Below are 17040 nucleotides of genomic sequence, written 5' to 3'. Positions count from 1 at the left end.
GCGGGAAGGGGCGGGGCGCCGCGCAGCGCCGGGCGGCCGGGGCGGCCGGGGGGGGACGGCGGTGCCGGGGTGGGACCGGCGGTACCGGGGTGGGACGGCGGTGCCGGGGAGGGACGGCGTGCTCGAGCCGGGCACACGCGGCAAAGGTACACCGGCTTGCGGAGCTGCTGGCCCGGGGCTGCGAGGCGGGACGAGCCTCTCGGGCCCGCTGCGCTGGCTCCGGGCAGGGCGGCCGAGAACGTTCCGGCCGTGCCCCGGCGCGGCCCCTTCCTGAGGCGGGGAAGGTGCGGGCCTGTGCCGCTCCCGGGCAGGCTTTGGGGACTCCGGGAGAGGGCCGCCGCCAGCCCGATGTGCCCGATGCTCTTCCATGAGGATTTACTGCTCTCTTGGTTACTTTTCTGCGCTGTGTTACATCTGCAGGGGGTACATCTAGATGATCTTTAGGTCCCTTTTCGGTGTAGGACTAAATGACAGATTTTAGCTTAAAATGCCCTTATGAAAAAAGCATGAAGTAGTCACCAGTACTTTTGGCCAAGGCAGGTGGAAATTGGGGGTGGGGGGAAATGTACAACAGCTAAACTGATACTTCTGTTTGCTAAGTTTTATGGTGGTTTGGTTTTTTTTTTTCCACAGACTGTATTTGGTGTATTACATTGAAACAAAAGCAAAGCTGCACACATACATAAATAACACAATACGACTTGAGATTGATCATGAAGACCTTTTGTGGAAGAGCCAATCCAACCACTGGTTCGATGGAGTGGCTAGAAGAGGGTGAGGACTATGACTACCACCAGGAGATTGCAAGGTATGCTTGGAAAAGTAGCTTGTTCTGTTAAAGGACACCTAAAAATGAGCAAATCCAACATTTTAAAGGGCAGTTGGAGGTCTGTGTTTGTGGAAGTCCCAAGGGTGTGAGGTGAACAGACTGTAGAATAGTCTAAATGTCAGTAAACGTGCCCAGGGGTGTACAGGGCAGAGCTGTCAGTGTAGAATGTTGTAAACCATTCTCCAAGTGTTTTTCTTCCACCTTTTTAAGAATATTTTCTGTAGGGCTGATCTTGATACTGACAGTGACTGAGTTGAGACAAAATGCATTGACTAAATTGCTTTTAAATGCCAGTGCAACATGTAACTGCCAGTTGTCTGTTCCTGTCCTAGCTTTTTAAGAACTTAGCGTAATAGCCAGAGAAGGTGGGAAGATATATTTTGGGGTATTTCTGAGTAATGCAACCCATGAAGAAATGGGAACCAAAGAAGTTTAAGTCTTGGTAAAAAATAGGTCATTAGTAGTCTGTCGTTCATTGCTCTCTCTGTGTCTCAGGTGCTGCTTCACAGCTCTTTGTCCGTAGGTCTGTCTGTGCCTCGGGTCCATTGCTGTGCAGAGGATTTGTGCCAGTGGTTCATGAGTCGATTTGTATGCTGATGGCCAGACCACTGAAATTACATCATCCCTTGGATTTGGGAAACACTTTAGGTCCTCAAGGAGTGTGTCAGTTCTTTGTGCATTTTTGGGGCACAGGGCCCAGTTGCTTTGCAGAATGATGGAGTATTTTAACTGGAATATCTTTTGTTGCAGGTCACGCTATGCAGATATGCTTCATGATAAGGACAGGGTAAGTACGGAAGCAAAACTCTTTTGAATGGTGGGAAAAGAGCTGTTGCATTTCTCTTGAATAGCTGTCACTGTGTGATTTTATGGGTTTCTCTGTAAGATTAAATGATAACATTTTTGTACTCTCTAAGGTACCAGACCTGCTCTTAGATCAACAGATGCCTTCATCTGACTTTAGTGTTCTATTGTTTACTGCAGAACATTTTTATATTCAGTAGCCAATTTTGTTGTTCTGTGTTTGATGTTTTTGACAGAGAGCTCATTAGATGAAATTTCAAAAGCTGTAAAAGTGAAGCTGGGCTTCTTAATTTTTATCAAAGTGTAAATAAAGTCTGCTTTTCTGTGGTATTTCTACCATAAGTACAGGCATGATGAAGTCTGGAGTGAATAGTTCAAATGTTCATTTTTCTCTAGCCATTAAGTCAGCCTTCCATCAATAACATTTTGAAAAATTTTTGTGATGTCTCCACAATGAATTTTGAATTCATGTTGAATTAAAACACGTCAGTGGGATCAGGCATTAAATAAACTGTGTAGAGGCAGCACGTTATGTCTGAGTGATTAAAACAACTACTGGAATTATATGTATCAAAGTTGTTGACTAGAATTGGTCAGAAGGGGATCCAGCAGGCTTTCCAAATGTATAATGTTTAAAGGTTGTGTATTCCTTGGAAAGGCTTGATAAATCATTTGGAAAGGAATGTCTTAGAGTAGGTTGTTATAAAGAAAATAAAAGCATATATATCAATCTGTATCTTGTGGCTGACAGCATTTATTTTTTTTTCCTGTGTGCTGGTGTGCTTAGAGCTCCATTTAATGGCCTGTAACTACAAATGAGGATTTCCACTGGTTAATTCTCATGTAAGAACCTTTTTGAGTAGATGAAGAGAGGAATCTAAACCAAGGTACTTCAGCTCTTCTACTGCCATAGGGAGAATATGACTATTTGAGTGGTCCTGCAGGGGAAAATTAATCAGAAAACCTGTAGTATCTGCCATGAATCTGATTATTATTTGCTGAGGAAACTATATCGCATTTGGAAATCATACATATGTTTTGAATAGCTGATTGACCAATGGTAGTATGAACATTGTGACAAATATTGATGAACTTTAAATGAGCTGATTGTGCCAGTTGTTACTGCTGAAGGCTTTGGTGTGACCGTGGCATGAGGAGTATCTATAGGACTTTTTCTGATTATAAACTCACAGTCAAAGAGTGCAAGATATCTGCACAGAAATTAAAAACATAAATGGATAAAAGGTTGCTGATTTTTTTTTTCTTTTCCACAGAATGTGAAATACTATCAAGGTATTCGTGCTGCAGTGAGCAGAGTAAAAGAGAGAGGTGAGAAAGCAATTGTATTGGACATAGGGACTGGCACAGGACTCCTGTCCATGATGGCAGCTTCAGCAGGGGCAGATTTCTGCTATGCCATTGAGGTGAGCATTGGTTAGGGGTTGCGCATATTCAGCATGTTCTTTGTGATGCTCTTATTTTCAGGCTATGTACCATCTCTGTTATTTTTGTTCTGAATGAAACAGAAGTGCTCTTAACAATTACACTGTTAATACAAGCAGATTTTTGGCATACTTCAGTGAGTATTTCAGTACTGGGTGTTTTGGTTTCATTGACATAGTGTCTTGAGCACATGTAAGTCTTTAAGGGCTTCTGTTGATGCATGTATATCTATGTTTATTTTTACAAAGGAATGAGTTTGTTTAATGTAATACTAATGTGTATTCTTGTGTTTCAAAAGTTAAATTGGAGTAGTTTTTGGAGGCAGCTGGAAACTCTCTGATAGTGGAGCTCTGAATTTCTCAAGTGAGGCTTGTTTCCTTGTTTCATGATAGTGAACTTCAAACATAGGAAAAGATAAAAAGGTGTTAATTTTTTTCAGAACTATATATACTGCATTTTGTATTGGTGCCCTTCCATTTTTGAAAGCTGACTTGAGTGGTACCATTTTGTTACACTCACAGGTGTTCAAGCCCATGGCTAATGCTGCTGTAAAGATAGTGGAGAAAAATGGTTTTTCTGACAAGATCAAAGTAATCAACAAGCATTCCACTGAAGTCACAGTTGGCCCAGGTGAGAAAAGGCTTAAAAAAATGGGCAAGTACCTGAAAACCACAAAGGAATAGTTCTTACTTTTATTTCTTATACATTTTCTGATTAAAACAAGTGCATTGAGTACACTGAGGGAGCTGGGATGAGTTCAGGTTGGAGAAGAGGAGGCTCAGGGGATTCCTCATCTCTACAACTGCCTGAAAGGAGGTTGTAGCCAGGTGAGGGTTTGCCTCTTCTCCTTGGTGACAAGTGACAGGATTACAGGAAATGGCCTCAAGTTGTGCCAGGGAAGGTTTAGACTGGAGATTAGGAAACTTTTTTTCACAGGAAGGATTGTAAAGCATTGAAAAGACTGTCTAGGGAGAGGGTAGAGTCAGCATCCCTGGAAGTGTTCAGAAACGTGTGGATATGGCACATGAGGACATGGATTAGTGGTGAACATGGTGATGGTGCTGGCTTAGTGGTTGGACTTGATCTTCTCCAACCTTAAGGATTCTGTGATACTTTACATTCTAGAAAGTAACACTGGAAATCTACTTTGGAAGAAAGTGTTCTGGTGATATCTCAGTAGCCATTTGTATTTCAAATGGAAAATAATTTCCAGTCTTCAGCAGACTCTCTAACAGGAATAGTTTTTAAATTACTTGTGTATTCAGGATAGCATCTTCCTGAAAGACTTACATAAAGATTTAACATTACAGTATTAATTTGTGTATTTTAGATGGAGATATGCAGTGTCGGGCAAACATCCTGGTAACAGAATTATTTGATACAGAGCTGATTGGAGAAGGAGCTTTACCAACCTATGAGCATGCACACAAATACCTTGTACAGGTAAGAAAATAGGAAGTGTATTACATCTATTAGAAGAGAGAAATTCTTCTGCCTATTTTTGAAGTAGGATAGAGATTAAACAGTACTTAGGCTTCTGTATCCCTTGGTAAATACACCATCAGCTCTGCTGGTTTCTTATTCAATAATTTACTACATATTGTAAGTCACAGGCTCTGAAATTACATCTCGTTCCTTTGTGTTGAAACCAATAACTTGCTGGTTAACAAATGTCTTTCAGAAAGGCATCCAGTTCTGACTTGAAGTTCTCCTTAATAACAACTTTGTCTCATGATATATAAAAAAATTCTCCTAAATTTGATGAGCTTCACGTCCCAGGCATTGGTTCATTTTTGGTTGGTTTTTTTATTGTTGTGCTCTTACTACTCCTTATGCATTTTGCATGTGAAAATATTTTCAGCACTGTATTTATATAATGTCCCTTTTTTGGACTTATAATATATGGGTATAATTTTGGGACTTTCTCTTTTACATTTTCTAATATTTTCCATTCATTAAAATGTGGATGGAGGAACTTTTTTTAGGTTTCCAGATTTCCATTCACCAGTTTAAAAGACACCATATACAGACAACTCCATACTCCATAACTTTGTATTGCTCTCCATATAGAACTCTAAATTGCAATTAGTCTTTGCTATAAAAGCATTGTTTTTGGGCTTCATGGTTGGCTCTCAGTTCATAGTGGGATTTTGAGGATAACTTGGATGTTTTCCACTCCTTAAACATGGATACAAAGTTGTCCTTGCATAAATATTTGAGCCATTATTTTTCATATTTCCTTATTGCAATCAACAGCTCTCTTGTATTATTGATAGCTTAGTAATTTTCTACCCTGAGAAGCTCAGGCTAGATCTCTTATTTCAGAATGATAATGGAAATGCAAGTTAATTGAGGCTAGTAAACTGATAATGGTGCATGGTTAATGAAGTAAACTGGCCTTGCTGAGCCACAGTGAACAGGATAGATATGTGTATTCTATTTCACAGAGAGACAAATTGCTCTGATGTTAAAAAAGACTCTAAAATGTATTTTAGATTTCAAAGCTCTCGGTCCAACTTTTCTTTAAATGGGTTTGCATTTCAATTGATTTAATTCTCACTCATGTTAATAAGTCAAACTTGTTGAATGTGTTTACCCTCTGTTTTGAACACTCAGGAAGGATGTGAGGCAGTGCCTCACAGGGCAACAGTGTATGTCCAGTTAGTGGAATCCAGAAGAATGTGGTCCTGGAAGAAACTGTTTCCTGTTCATATTGAAGCAGAAGATGGTGAAAAAATACTTGTTCCACCTTCAGAAATGGAGAACTGTCCAGGTCTTCCTTCTGTTTGTGATATCCAGCTGAACCAGATGCCTTCAAGTGACTTCAGTACCCTTAGTGATGTGGTGAAAATGTTCAGGTAAGGGAGACATTGTTTTGTTGAAAACAAAGTTATCTGTTATGCCTTTGATATAAACTGTGTACTGAGCTTAAGAATGTGGTGAGAATTTCTGAAGAATTCTTTTTACAATTTCCTTTCTAGTATTTCTTTTTACAATTTTCCTGCTTCCCTGCAGTGTGGATTTCAGTAAGCCAGTACAGAGTGCTTCTACCTACTATAGAGTGCAGCTGGAGCCTGTGAAATCTGGCAAGGCACAAATTGTACTTTCCTGGTGGGATATTGACATGGACCCCTCTGGGATGATAAATTGCTCAATGGCTCCCTACTGGGTAAAACCCACTTCTGCTTTGCAGGTAAAATACTGAGCCTTCAGATACCATTGTGAGATGACTGAGAAACTCTTTGGAGTACTGGGGGGTTTAAGCAGCTCTGCCTTAAATTGCTTAGGAGCTTTGATAATATTTAATGTATTAGAAGATGCTAAATAAGCAAACTGTAGAAATTTTACCTATGGTGTGTACCCATTTTAGGTTTTCTTTAATATTAAATGTTAAGATTAATCTTTTATGTAAAGCTTAAAGACTGAAGCTGTCTTCCAGATATTATAATTTATTTTATGTTCAAGAAATAAAGATCTTTTTCTTTCCCTGGTTAAAATATTAGCCTATGGTTTGCTTCCTTATAGTCCTTATAGTTCTTCTATTAAATTTCCATAACTAAGCATTATGTTTATATTTAACATAAGTAAGTGTTATGTTTATGGTAGTATATTTATACTCTTATAAAAAAAAAAGGAGACTGGTGTAGGAAGGTGCTGGATTGATATGGATAATTACAGAAATACTATTACTATTAAGTCAAATTCCTGTGGTTTTGTGTGAATGTATTTATCAGTAGAATCAGTTTAGTCAAAAGGAAGTTAAAAAATTATTGTCTACACTTAGCATGTTTGAGAATAAAATTTGAAATTATCAATTTGGAGGTGTTCAATCAGCTTAGAATGACTGATCAGCATAGGATATTTGCAGTGCAAAAACCAGCTTTTTGAAACACGAAGTAGTTGTGCTGTGGTGACATAATTCTAGGTGCATGAGGCTGTCAGCAGTTCAATACAGTTTCTAATACGAGAGAAGTGTGGAGGGTAAACAGCATTAATAAATGCAAAACAGTTTTGGGTTGTTTTTCATTTGGTTGCTATAGAAGCATGGCCAGTGAGCAAGCCAGTGGTCTAAGGTTTATTCTGTTGCAAGAAATCAATATTATTAAATATGTGATATTGGCCTTTATTCAGCCTTGCTAACTTGAACAAGATTCTTTAAATTAATCATGCATTTTCAAAGTTGTGCCCCTTCTTCCTAATTGATTTCCTGCTATTTGCTTACTTTCCATTTGCTATTTATGAGTGAGTTCCTGAGGTTTATGTATCAACCTTTTTCAGTGGAGGGATCACTGGATGCAGTGTGTTTATTTTCTTCCACGTGAGGAGCCAGTTCTGCAGGGTGAGAAGTTGTACCTGACTGCCTGTCGTGATGAGTACTCTGTGTGGTACAACCTGCAGAAAGCCAGGTAACAATCTGTGTGGGGGAAAAAGGCTGCTCTCTTACTCCAAGCTGGAGTATTTGCTACTCTTAGAGTATCTCCTTTTGTAGAAGAGCAAGATAAGAACCTAAAGGGTTGAAAAATATTAAAGGCTGCTTCATGTGCAATGCACAGGTGAAAAATACACATTATGCATAAAAACTCAGTTGGACTGCAAGCCAACTTGTATTTGGTTGCATTCTATGAAAAGGAAGCATAAAATAATCCAGGTTGATTTCCAGGTTGATTCCTGGAAATCCTAAAATACAGCACAGCTGAAGTGGCATACAGGTAAAGAAGTTAAATAATTGCCATTCTGTTTCCATTTTCTGTTTTCCTAGTCAGCACTGTCTTTTTGAGACTACTGCCTTTTGCTCAGATTAAAAAGAGCTTAATCATGTTGGTTGTAATGACTATAGCAGCAAACATTTTTAAAACCAGTGCTGGCTTTAAAATGTCTGAATCTGCTGCACCTTTTTTACTTAGGAGCCCAAAATCCAAACAAGTAACTGCTGAAGGGCCAAAGCCTAAAGTACCTAACCATCACAGTTGGTGGTAAGGTGGGGTATGGCTCTTGGTTTTGTCTTTTAAAGAAGGTGAAAATTCTTTTTTACCTCTCTGCATTTGGAAAAGCAGAGTTACAGAAATGTCTCTGGAGAACCAGTAACTTCAAAAAAGTGACAGCAGAGTTCGTATTCCTTACTGTGCCTATCAGCCAAAATGCATAAATGTGCCTGTTAGCAAAAGCATCTTACTGATGCTGTAGTTGATGCTACATTGACATTTTTCACAGAGAAGGGGAGAATGGAGAAGATGAAGAGGAGCATAAAGCAGGTGTTGGTGTGGAGAGTCCTGTCTGTAGGTGTCGTGCCCATCTGCTGTGGAACAGGCCCCGCTTTGGGGAGCTGAACGATCAGAACCGAACACGCCAATACATCAAGTCCTTGAGGAAAGTGAGTGCTTGCTGCCTGCAGGTTTTGTTGGCTTCTCTGATGTATGCTCATACTGGTTATTTATGGAATTATTTATGGAATTTGTTTGTCCCCTGCAAAGGACTTTGCTCACAAAGTGTATTTTTCTTCCATCAGCAGATGGAAATTATAGTTTTGTCTTGAAAAATTTAGTATTAAATGTTTTAGTGGTAATAGCTATTTTTGCATAGAATTTGTAGTAGCTCTGTGTGTTTGTTAGACATGGCATTGGTAGTTGAATAAAGACATCCATTACATTTTTGAGCAAACTTTTTCAGACCTAAGCTAAGGGCATTACATGATCATTTTTTTAGTTATTTGATGTGAAAGTGTATAAAGGGTGGAAAACTTTGCCTTCTGGAATAAGAATAACAATGACTATTTGTTCTCTGTAGGTTCTGAAAACAGATAGTGTTTGCCTTTGTATCAGTGATGGCAGTCTGCTGCCTGTGCTGGCTCATTATCTTGGGGCAAAGCAGGTACAGTACTTTGTCCTGTTTTTTAAATCTTTGTATTTTAGCTTGGTATTTTTCTCTCATGTAGTTAATTTCCAGCTCATTATTTAACTATTTGCAGTGCCTCTTCAGGGACAAGTGAGGAATAGGCTCCCATTGTGTTGAAGGGGAGGTTAAATTCATCTCTGGTCAAGCTGAAGTCTGGGAAGATAATAATTACCAGATTTGACATTTACCAATGTGTAGTTTTAAGGGAAAGTGCTGTTCCTCATTCCCCACTGCTTCCTGTTTGCCATCTTTATCTTGTTTTTTTGAAAAAACTCTGTGGTCCTAAATGTCTGGGAGGGTATTTTTCTTCTATGTTTGCAATTCCATAATTACATAATTACATTTACCTGGTCTGGAGTGAAAGATTGGTAAGAGCCAAGTAGGAAGCAGTAAGAATACTGAGTCTGTGTGTAACTGAGAGCTGCCTGGCTGTTCACACACATAGTTTAAAGAGCCCTGCTTGATGGAGGGCTCTTTAAACTAAAATCTGTTAGAGTTTAACTGAATATCTGGGAATGTGTAATTTAATCCTGAAGAATGTTGCATATTGCCTAACAATTCATCAATTTTGGATAGAAACAATTTTTTTTTCTTACTGCAAAAGGCTTCTGAGCAGATAGTTAGATCCTGTTAAGCATTATTCACAATTTGGCACACTGGTGATATGGTTTCATTTGTTCATGAGTAAATATGTGCTTAGGACAAATGTTAATATGCTGTGTGCAACTTAAAAATGGAAAATAAGTATTTGCATTCAGTTGAGGTTTTTTTCTTGTATAGCTGTGAAAACAGAAGTATTTAACCTGTAGTTTTGAGGGGTGTTTTGTTGTTAAAAAAGTTCCTTATAGTGGGCCCTGGAATATATGCATGATTCTTATGAACTGTGCTCACTAGGGTATCAAAATGTTGTCTCATTCTTCAGTTACATATGCTTTTAATTAAAAACTATAAAGCTAGTTTGACTAACTGTGTATTTTCATTAGGTGTTTACATTAGAAAACTCTGGAGTGTCCTGTTCTGTCATGGAAAAAGTGAGTATTCCATTTTCTGCTAAAACAGGATCTCTTCTTTGCAGATGCCTCTTGGCTTGTCTGCTTGAGCTGCTGCTCTGCTGCTGCCATTGCCTTGGTGATAAAAGCCAGGCTGTTTGTTTCTGGGGATTAGTGAGAGCATCCCAAAGCTTGCACCAGTCTTACCTGGCAAGCAGCATCCAGCAGTCTGTCTTCCAGCTGGGACAGGTTGGGAATGCCTGCTCTGCTGTTTGCTCTGCCTTGGGAAGGGCAAGAAAGCTCTCCCAGGGGTGTGGAGGCTGTTCAGGAGAGGCAGCTGGTGCCTAAGAAGTAACTGGAAGCAGCTTCCTGGAGCTATCACTTGGCTGTGACTCCTTTAGTTGACACAGTGTATTTGATCTGGCTCAGCCTGAGGTTCAGAAGTGCAAAACCAGGAATGGTGGGCAAGGGAGGACTGGAACCTGGTCTCAAAGAAAAAACAAATATGCAGTGTGAAATATTAAATAAAGCCAAGTATTCATAGGTGAAGTGATTCTCACCTTTCTTGATAACTCTTCTCATATGCTTCAAAGTACAGCTTAACACAAAAGGTGCCCCACCTTCATTATCTGCCATTTTATATGGATAATTTAAAGAATACTGAGGGCATGTGCTTTAGTTCCCTAGATGTGACATGTTGGCTCTAGGTGCATGCAGCCTTCAAGAATAGACTTGTATCATCCTCATGAGGTATGGCAGGCAATTTCATTAAAATTTCTTTTGGCTGCTGGGTTGTTTTTTTTTTAATATCTCTTCAATAAAATTGTCATTTTGATCTCAACTGTGGCTTTACATAAAGACAGTGTGTTATTTTTTGATTTTAGTTTTTTAAAGCAAATCATCTTGAAGATAAAATTAAAATAATAGAAGCTCGTCCTGAGTTGCTGAAGCCTTCTCATTTGGAAGATAAAAAGGTATGTTACAGTTGTCCATTATACTGAATTTCAGGGGTTGTTAGGGAACAGAAGGTAAAAATGAATTGTAACCACAATGAATTCTGTTATATCCCAATTAATCTCAAATGTAATGAGTAAATGGTTCACACCATGCACCACTAAAATTAAAGGAGCCTAAAGACTGTGGGAGGGTTGTTGCTTTGTTTTTGAAGGGTCTGACTTCCCCTGCTGCATAATTGCCCCAGTAGTTAGGGGAGTTTAACTGGTTCTACAAGGCTGTAACTCTTTCACAGGCCACTCAAGAAGACTGCAATCTATTTGGAAGTAATAACATACTTCAGAACTTCAGAATTCTGTGACTCATTACAAAACCTTCCAAACTCAAACTGCAGTATTTTCTCACAAACTTTGTTGCAGGAAAATTCAGTTTAAAATGTGGTAGCTAAACCCACAGAACAATGTCCAAAGTGCTGTACACGCAGTGTACAGTAATTAAATCCCTATGGAGCAATCTAGATGATTTCACATAATGTATTGCACTGGCAGCTATTGGAAGATCTAAACAGCCTGTGTTGTGATTTGTTTTTCTTTATTATAATGGTTTTTTTCTCTTCTCTCCCTTGCCAAGATTTCTGTCCTTGTGGGAGAGCCGTTTTTCACGACAAGTTTGTTGCCATGGCATAATCTATATTTCTGGTATGCCAGGACAGCTGTGAGCACTCACCTTGCCAGCAATGTCACTGTCCTACCTCAGTCTGCTTCTTTGCACATGATGGTTGTGGAGTTCCAGGTGAGATTGTTCAGATATTTACACAAATCCACTTAAAACTGAGTACTATACATCTTACTGCATCTTAATACTGTCCAGTATGTTCTGTACTTAGCACCTGAGAAAAGAATATTTGATATCTTGAAGGGTAAATTGTGCTATTTCAGCCATCTCTTGTCAGCAAATTAACTCAAGTAATTTTGCCATTCAAAATAAAAGGGCTGCATGTTTTAAGATAGTTGTTTAGATTAGAGATAAGTGAAGCATGTGACAGTTGTGGTTATTTATAAAACTAGTTATTTTATTATGTATATTATATAAAAATATATGTATAAATAGATATTCTGCAACATATCAGGTTTGGAAATGAGGCTTTTTAAGACTGTAGGCAGGATTCCCAATTGCATGTGGATTTTTTTAACTGCCTGAGGCTGGGCACAGTTCTAAATATGAGCACATCTTAAAAATAATTTGAAAAGTAATTTTTCAGATATTTTACAAAGTTATAAATGTAGTTTTTTCATTTATTGAGCACTTTCTAACAAAAGATTGTGAAGTGTTTACCTGCCATGAAAATGGAAATTAAGTACTTTCATCATTAATATGCAAAGTCCAGTATCTTAAGTGAATGAACTCTGTGTAAATATATGTACATACTTTAAATAAAAACACCTATAATTAATAAATTTTCACATAAACACAGACTTCAGTTTATCTATTAAAAATGCCAGGTCTTTTTTGTAGTTTATTCTTCCCTCTGTCTCACCAGCTGTGTAGTTGTTGTGTCTGAACCTTCTCTCCCTTAAGTTTCTCTATTTGAATGCTTTTTAACCTTGTTCTCTTACTTCTGCCTTTGATTTGTACATGTGAAAATGGGTTTGTTCTTTTTCCCCTCTGGGGCTAATCAACTGTTCTGCACATTTTTTTAGTTTCCTGCAAAAATATACAGAGTTTAAGTATATACTGAGTAAATAATGTAAATCTAAATCCTGTAATAGGGAGCAGATACTTAGAGTAATCAGCAGTAATCAGGATGAAATAAGCAGGAAATTATAATTCCATGCTCTCTGATCTAGAAGATTTACTTCCCTAGAACTCTCAGCATTTTGTAAGGAAGTAAGCATTATTCTCTTCATGTTCTGGATGAGGAAACCAAAGCATGCAGAATGATGACTGAAGATTATTCAGCAATCAGCAGAATGTGGAGTAACATTCATGTCCCCTAAGCCTCAGTTTTACGCTTTCATGAGCAGGGTTTGTTCAGAGATGATTCCACATAAAATTTTTGGTAGAACATTTAACTTTTATTTTGTTGCAGTAGTCCACCCCAAAGCCAGTGCTTTAATTTTACATTATCTTCTTTCTGTCGTGAATCTAGACTCAAAGACTTGGATCTGTGGGATTTTAAAAATAACCTCTGCATTTACCAGTTCTTGTTTAGACAGAGGGAGCAGACAACAGTGTTGCAAGGTCTCCTGCAGAGCCTGTTCTGTAGGCTGTTCTGTCCTCTCAGAATGGATATGTCATTGTGGTTAAGCAATTAGCAAAACCTGGATCCAGGAGAAAAAAATTGATGGAATTACTTCAGTCATAAAGTTAAGAAACTTATTTAATCCGTAATTGCATTTAAGGAGTAGAGTGCTGCCTGTCTGTTTTGGTAATTCTGCTGGGTGTAGCACTCGGAGACTCTTGATAAATCCCTCTAGTTCATGCTGTAGTCAGGCAGAAATTGTAACAGTATTTCTTTAAATGTAGAGTGGTCCTGCTGCCAGCTTGTAAAGCAGTAACATTTGAGATTAAGTGCAACAATGAACAGGTAAAAAAATGTGTATATCCACAGCTGATGAATGTTTGTGTTCTATTAAGAGACCATTAATGGGGTCTAAGAAAAGGTAAATGTTGAACTGAGTCAGTCTGTCCAGTGGGTTGCTAAAATCAATGACAGGCATGGTATGAAGTGGCTAAAATGATCTTACTCCACTTTGTGGGGCTAAAGGGAAATGTGGATCTCTGGTAGGCTGTGAGATGTTTGATACTACTGGGAGCACTTACCTGTGCTGGATAGTGAAAGTTGAGGGGCTGTAAGGGTTAGATCTTGGCAAATCTATAGCTGCTAAGAAATTGTGAGAAATGTTCTTTAGAGGAGCTGAAAGCAGTGATTAAAGAATTAACCAAGTAAAAAATACCTTTTCCTAGAATTATCTTCTGATTCTTGCAGTAGTTGTAATGGTTTAGCAATATGTATGTGGCTTGCTATTGAATGACTAAGCTACACCTAAAATTATTTCAAGATTTCGTATTTCCTTTGATAAAGCCAAACAAAATCATGTTGTTTCTTACAGGACTTATGGAGAATCCGGAGTCCATGTGGCATCTGTGAAGGTTTTGATGTCGGGACTATGGATGATATGATTAAAGTAAGAAAATTAGTTTCACCACAAGTCTTAGAAAAATAAAAACTCAGTTTGGCTTAATAAAGCATTTAGTAACTGTTGAAAAAGTTATGTATTAGGCAGAACACCACAGTTTGAGATTCATTTGTATCAGTTTCTAGAGCTTTGCTCTAGATTAATATGGAGGCAGTTGTAGAGTGGAATTAATGTTGAGGGAAAAGAAAATTTCAATGCATTGTATTTTTAGAGTGCCCATTTCTGTTTCAGGGCTGAGGGCCCCAGTCACAGCATTTGGTTTCATGCATGTAGGATATTTTCTTCCTTGTGCCTAAGAAGTGCAGTCCTGCCCTCTTGCAGCTTTATTGCTTGAATACTCTGGGTTTTCATTTCTGTTATTTTCAGTTAAATTTATTCCTTCCTTTTTTCAGGATTCTCTGAATTTTAGGGAATCCAAGGAAGCAGAACCTCACCCGCTGTGGGAATATCCCTGCAAGTCACTCTCAGAGCCCCAGGAAGTCTTGACATTTGACTTCACAAAGACTGTGCCACAGCACTGTCTCAGCACAGAGGGCTCTGCAAAGCTCTTACGGTCAGTTTTCTCACTGCAATCAATACTCTTGGTCATCATCCATTTCTTTACCTCCTAGTCAAGCACTTTAGAGGAGTTGAGTTTTGAGCTTCTTTAAGTGTATTACACTTAACTGGTGCAAATGTAGTTGGCATTTTTTAATAATGTGACTTAAGATTGTGGAAGTTGCTCTGACACAAGCTTCCTGTGGATATTCACAGTAGGCTATAACAATAATACAATAATGTTTGACATTATTAGATTACATAATATGCCTCTGTTTAAAAAAATAAGATTTTAACAGCTTTCATCGTGATTTAAAATTTAAATAGATTAATTTATAGTTTAGAGGAAATAAAATATTACCTGGATGTTTTTCGTGTTTCTATTTGTTGCCTACTGTTGGAGTTCTTTCAGAAAAAGCTTCTACTTAGCTCGTCAAATTATTGTGTTTAATAATTAATAACTTATTATATTTAATAGCTTTAAAATTATATGCTATTAGCATATAATTGTTGTATATATGTTAATAGCTTTTAATGTATATGCTATTCTTCCTTCTAACTGTAATCCTGGCAGTCTTTATATTTTGCCACATCTTCTGAGATACTTTCCACTATAACTGTGGATTGTACTTAATTCTGTTCAAACTTGAAATGCTGTTACAAATTTAAAAATGAAAAAGTTTAATTTTTTTAACTATCTAGAGCTTACATAGCTCAAACACTGCTGTGTTTCTCATTAAACAAAACTCAAGCTTTCAAAGACTGCAGAGCCATCTGTGTGGGGTCTCTGTGCCTTTGCAGCAGTTGTGTTTGCAGGCAGCACAGTGGTATGACCTCTGCTTCTTGTGGAGCAGGCACTTGAAGTGACACGGTGTGTGTGGTAAATATTTCCTCTCAATTCAGAGTCAGTAGGAACTGGGGTCTCTAAAGGAAGTTCTCAGCGTATGCTGTGTAATTCATGCCATGTTATTCAGTGCTGGCTAAGTGGCTGTGCTGCTGAGCAGATGTAGTTATGACATGTTCTCTTCCTTGCCTTTTTTTGGATTTCATATCTGTAAATACTTTAAAGTTTCTGCCCCCAATTACCAGCTCAGTCAGCTGTTCAGCTTTATTTCAAGGAAGGAAGTTGTTCATGCTTTTGCAGCTCTCACTTAAACACTAGTGCTGGGTTTAAGCTGCCAGGATTGTGTGTCAAGTGACAGGTTTTATCCTGCATCTCTCCCCAGGAAAGGAAAGAGCCATGGAGCAGTTCTGTGGATGGAATATCATCTTGCTGCCGATATCTCTGTTAGTACAGGACTCATGCAACTGTCCAATGAAAAGGTATCTCTTAATTTTAATTCATTATGTCACAGTCTGTAGGATTGCAGAGGGTCTCTGCTGGCCATGCTTGGGTTGTGTAGCACCCCTTCTCACACTGTTTGAACACTGTGTCATCAGAATTACTAAAAATACCTGTTCGTGTTTAGGCGGGGAGCAGGAGATGTACCTTAAAATGGGAGAGTCTGATTTCCCTACAAATGCTCCCTAGATTGGAATCAAAATCAGAATTTAAATGAGATGCTAGGTCAAAGCAGAGTTTTTTCATACAAATAACCTCAGTTTTACAAAAGCAAAAATTTGGAGGGGAAGGAGTAAGTATTTTTAGTATTCTATCTCAGTATTCTTTGACCAAATCCATTTCTAAGTCTGTGACTTCAGTGTGTGATGTAGCAGATGGTATTTCAAGCTATGTGTTCCTTAGTGGAGTGGATGGCAGTGTAAATGATAACTTGATCATTGTGTGCTCAGCTGGGAACAAGAACTCTTATTGCATTATTACTGTATAATAATAATAATATTGTAGATTTTGACTGCTTTCACTCTTAACTCTCTCCTGTAGGGAAACTGTGAATGGAATCCCCACTGCAAGCAAGCTGTTTATTTCTTCAGCTCTGTTATTGAATCAGAAATTCTGTCAGACCCTACTGCTGTCACATATACTATAAATTTTGACACAAAGACAGGAGAGATTACCATGGATTTTAAGCTCTTATAAAAATGCCTTCCTCCTGCTCATATTCCTAAATTATAATAAACATAAAGTATTTCCTTTTTTTTTTTTTTTGTACACCAGAGGGTTTCTTTCATTGTGTTCAGAGAGCAAACTTTTCTTTAATATACTTCTAGCCTTTTTGGGTTTGTTTTCAAAATACAGTTAGTGAGGTAGAGAGGAACCATTTTTTAGGGACAGGTATTCTTGTCAGGGTTTATGTACCTATATACATACATGCTTTTCATCATCTCTTTCAGGGTTTTACATAGTGCTAGGGAGGTACAAAACAATTGATTTGACAGTAGCAGCTGGTTATTGCATGGCATATCACTGGATGAGGACACCAGGCCTTACCCT

The 17040-nt window shown here is 38.3% G+C and overlaps 1 protein-coding gene across 6 annotated transcripts; it reads left to right on the top strand.

Moving 5' to 3' along the window:
- Positions 1-6: 6 nt before the first annotated feature.
- On the top strand, positions 7-16740 carry PRMT7 (protein arginine methyltransferase 7). 6 transcript variants are annotated; one of them, XM_085589641.1, is made up of 19 exons: positions 77-146; positions 634-808; positions 1580-1616; positions 2421-2520; positions 2908-3057; positions 3598-3706; positions 4407-4519; positions 5693-5934; positions 6092-6269; positions 7355-7482; positions 8288-8447; positions 8861-8944; positions 9952-9999; positions 10842-10931; positions 11542-11703; positions 14025-14099; positions 14504-14664; positions 15875-15971; positions 16531-16740. In XM_085589641.1, exons 5-19 carry the CDS (start codon positions 3013-3015, stop codon positions 16684-16686), a joined length of 1848 nt encoding a protein of 615 aa, XP_085445767.1. In that variant the 5' UTR covers positions 77-146; positions 634-808; positions 1580-1616; positions 2421-2520; positions 2908-3012; the 3' UTR covers positions 16687-16740. The 6 variants fall into 6 exon arrangements, with proteins under 6 accessions (XP_021390923.3, XP_085445767.1, XP_031361675.3 ...); XM_021535248.4 differs by lacking the exon at positions 2421-2520 and having other exon boundaries at positions 7-146; XM_031505815.3 differs by lacking the exon at positions 2421-2520 and having other exon boundaries at positions 111-423.
- The last annotated feature ends 300 nt before the right edge of the window (positions 16741-17040 follow it).

Source organism: Lonchura striata, chromosome 11 (genome assembly GCF_050655825.1).
Source record: "Lonchura striata isolate lonStrDom1 chromosome 11, ASM5065582v1, whole genome shotgun sequence".
NCBI lineage: Eukaryota > Metazoa > Chordata > Aves > Passeriformes > Estrildidae > Lonchura > Lonchura striata.
This window is presented reverse-complemented; position numbering and strand designations above follow the sequence as displayed.

What these genes read in the sequence shown, in the direction of transcription:
- PRMT7 (XM_021535248.4), top strand. Translation starts at nt 714, where the DNA reads ATGAAGACCTTTTGTGGAAGAGCCAATCCAACCACTGGTTCGATGGAG. An exon ending in ACATCAAGTCCTTGAGGAAA is followed by an intron (nt 8,448 to 8,860) that starts GTGAGTGCTTGC and finishes TGTTCTCTGTAG; the next exon opens with GTTCTGAAAACAGATAGTGT. An exon ending in CCTGTTCTGTCATGGAAAAA is followed by an intron (nt 10,000 to 10,841) that starts GTGAGTATTCCA and finishes TTTTGATTTTAG; the next exon opens with TTTTTTAAAGCAAATCATCT.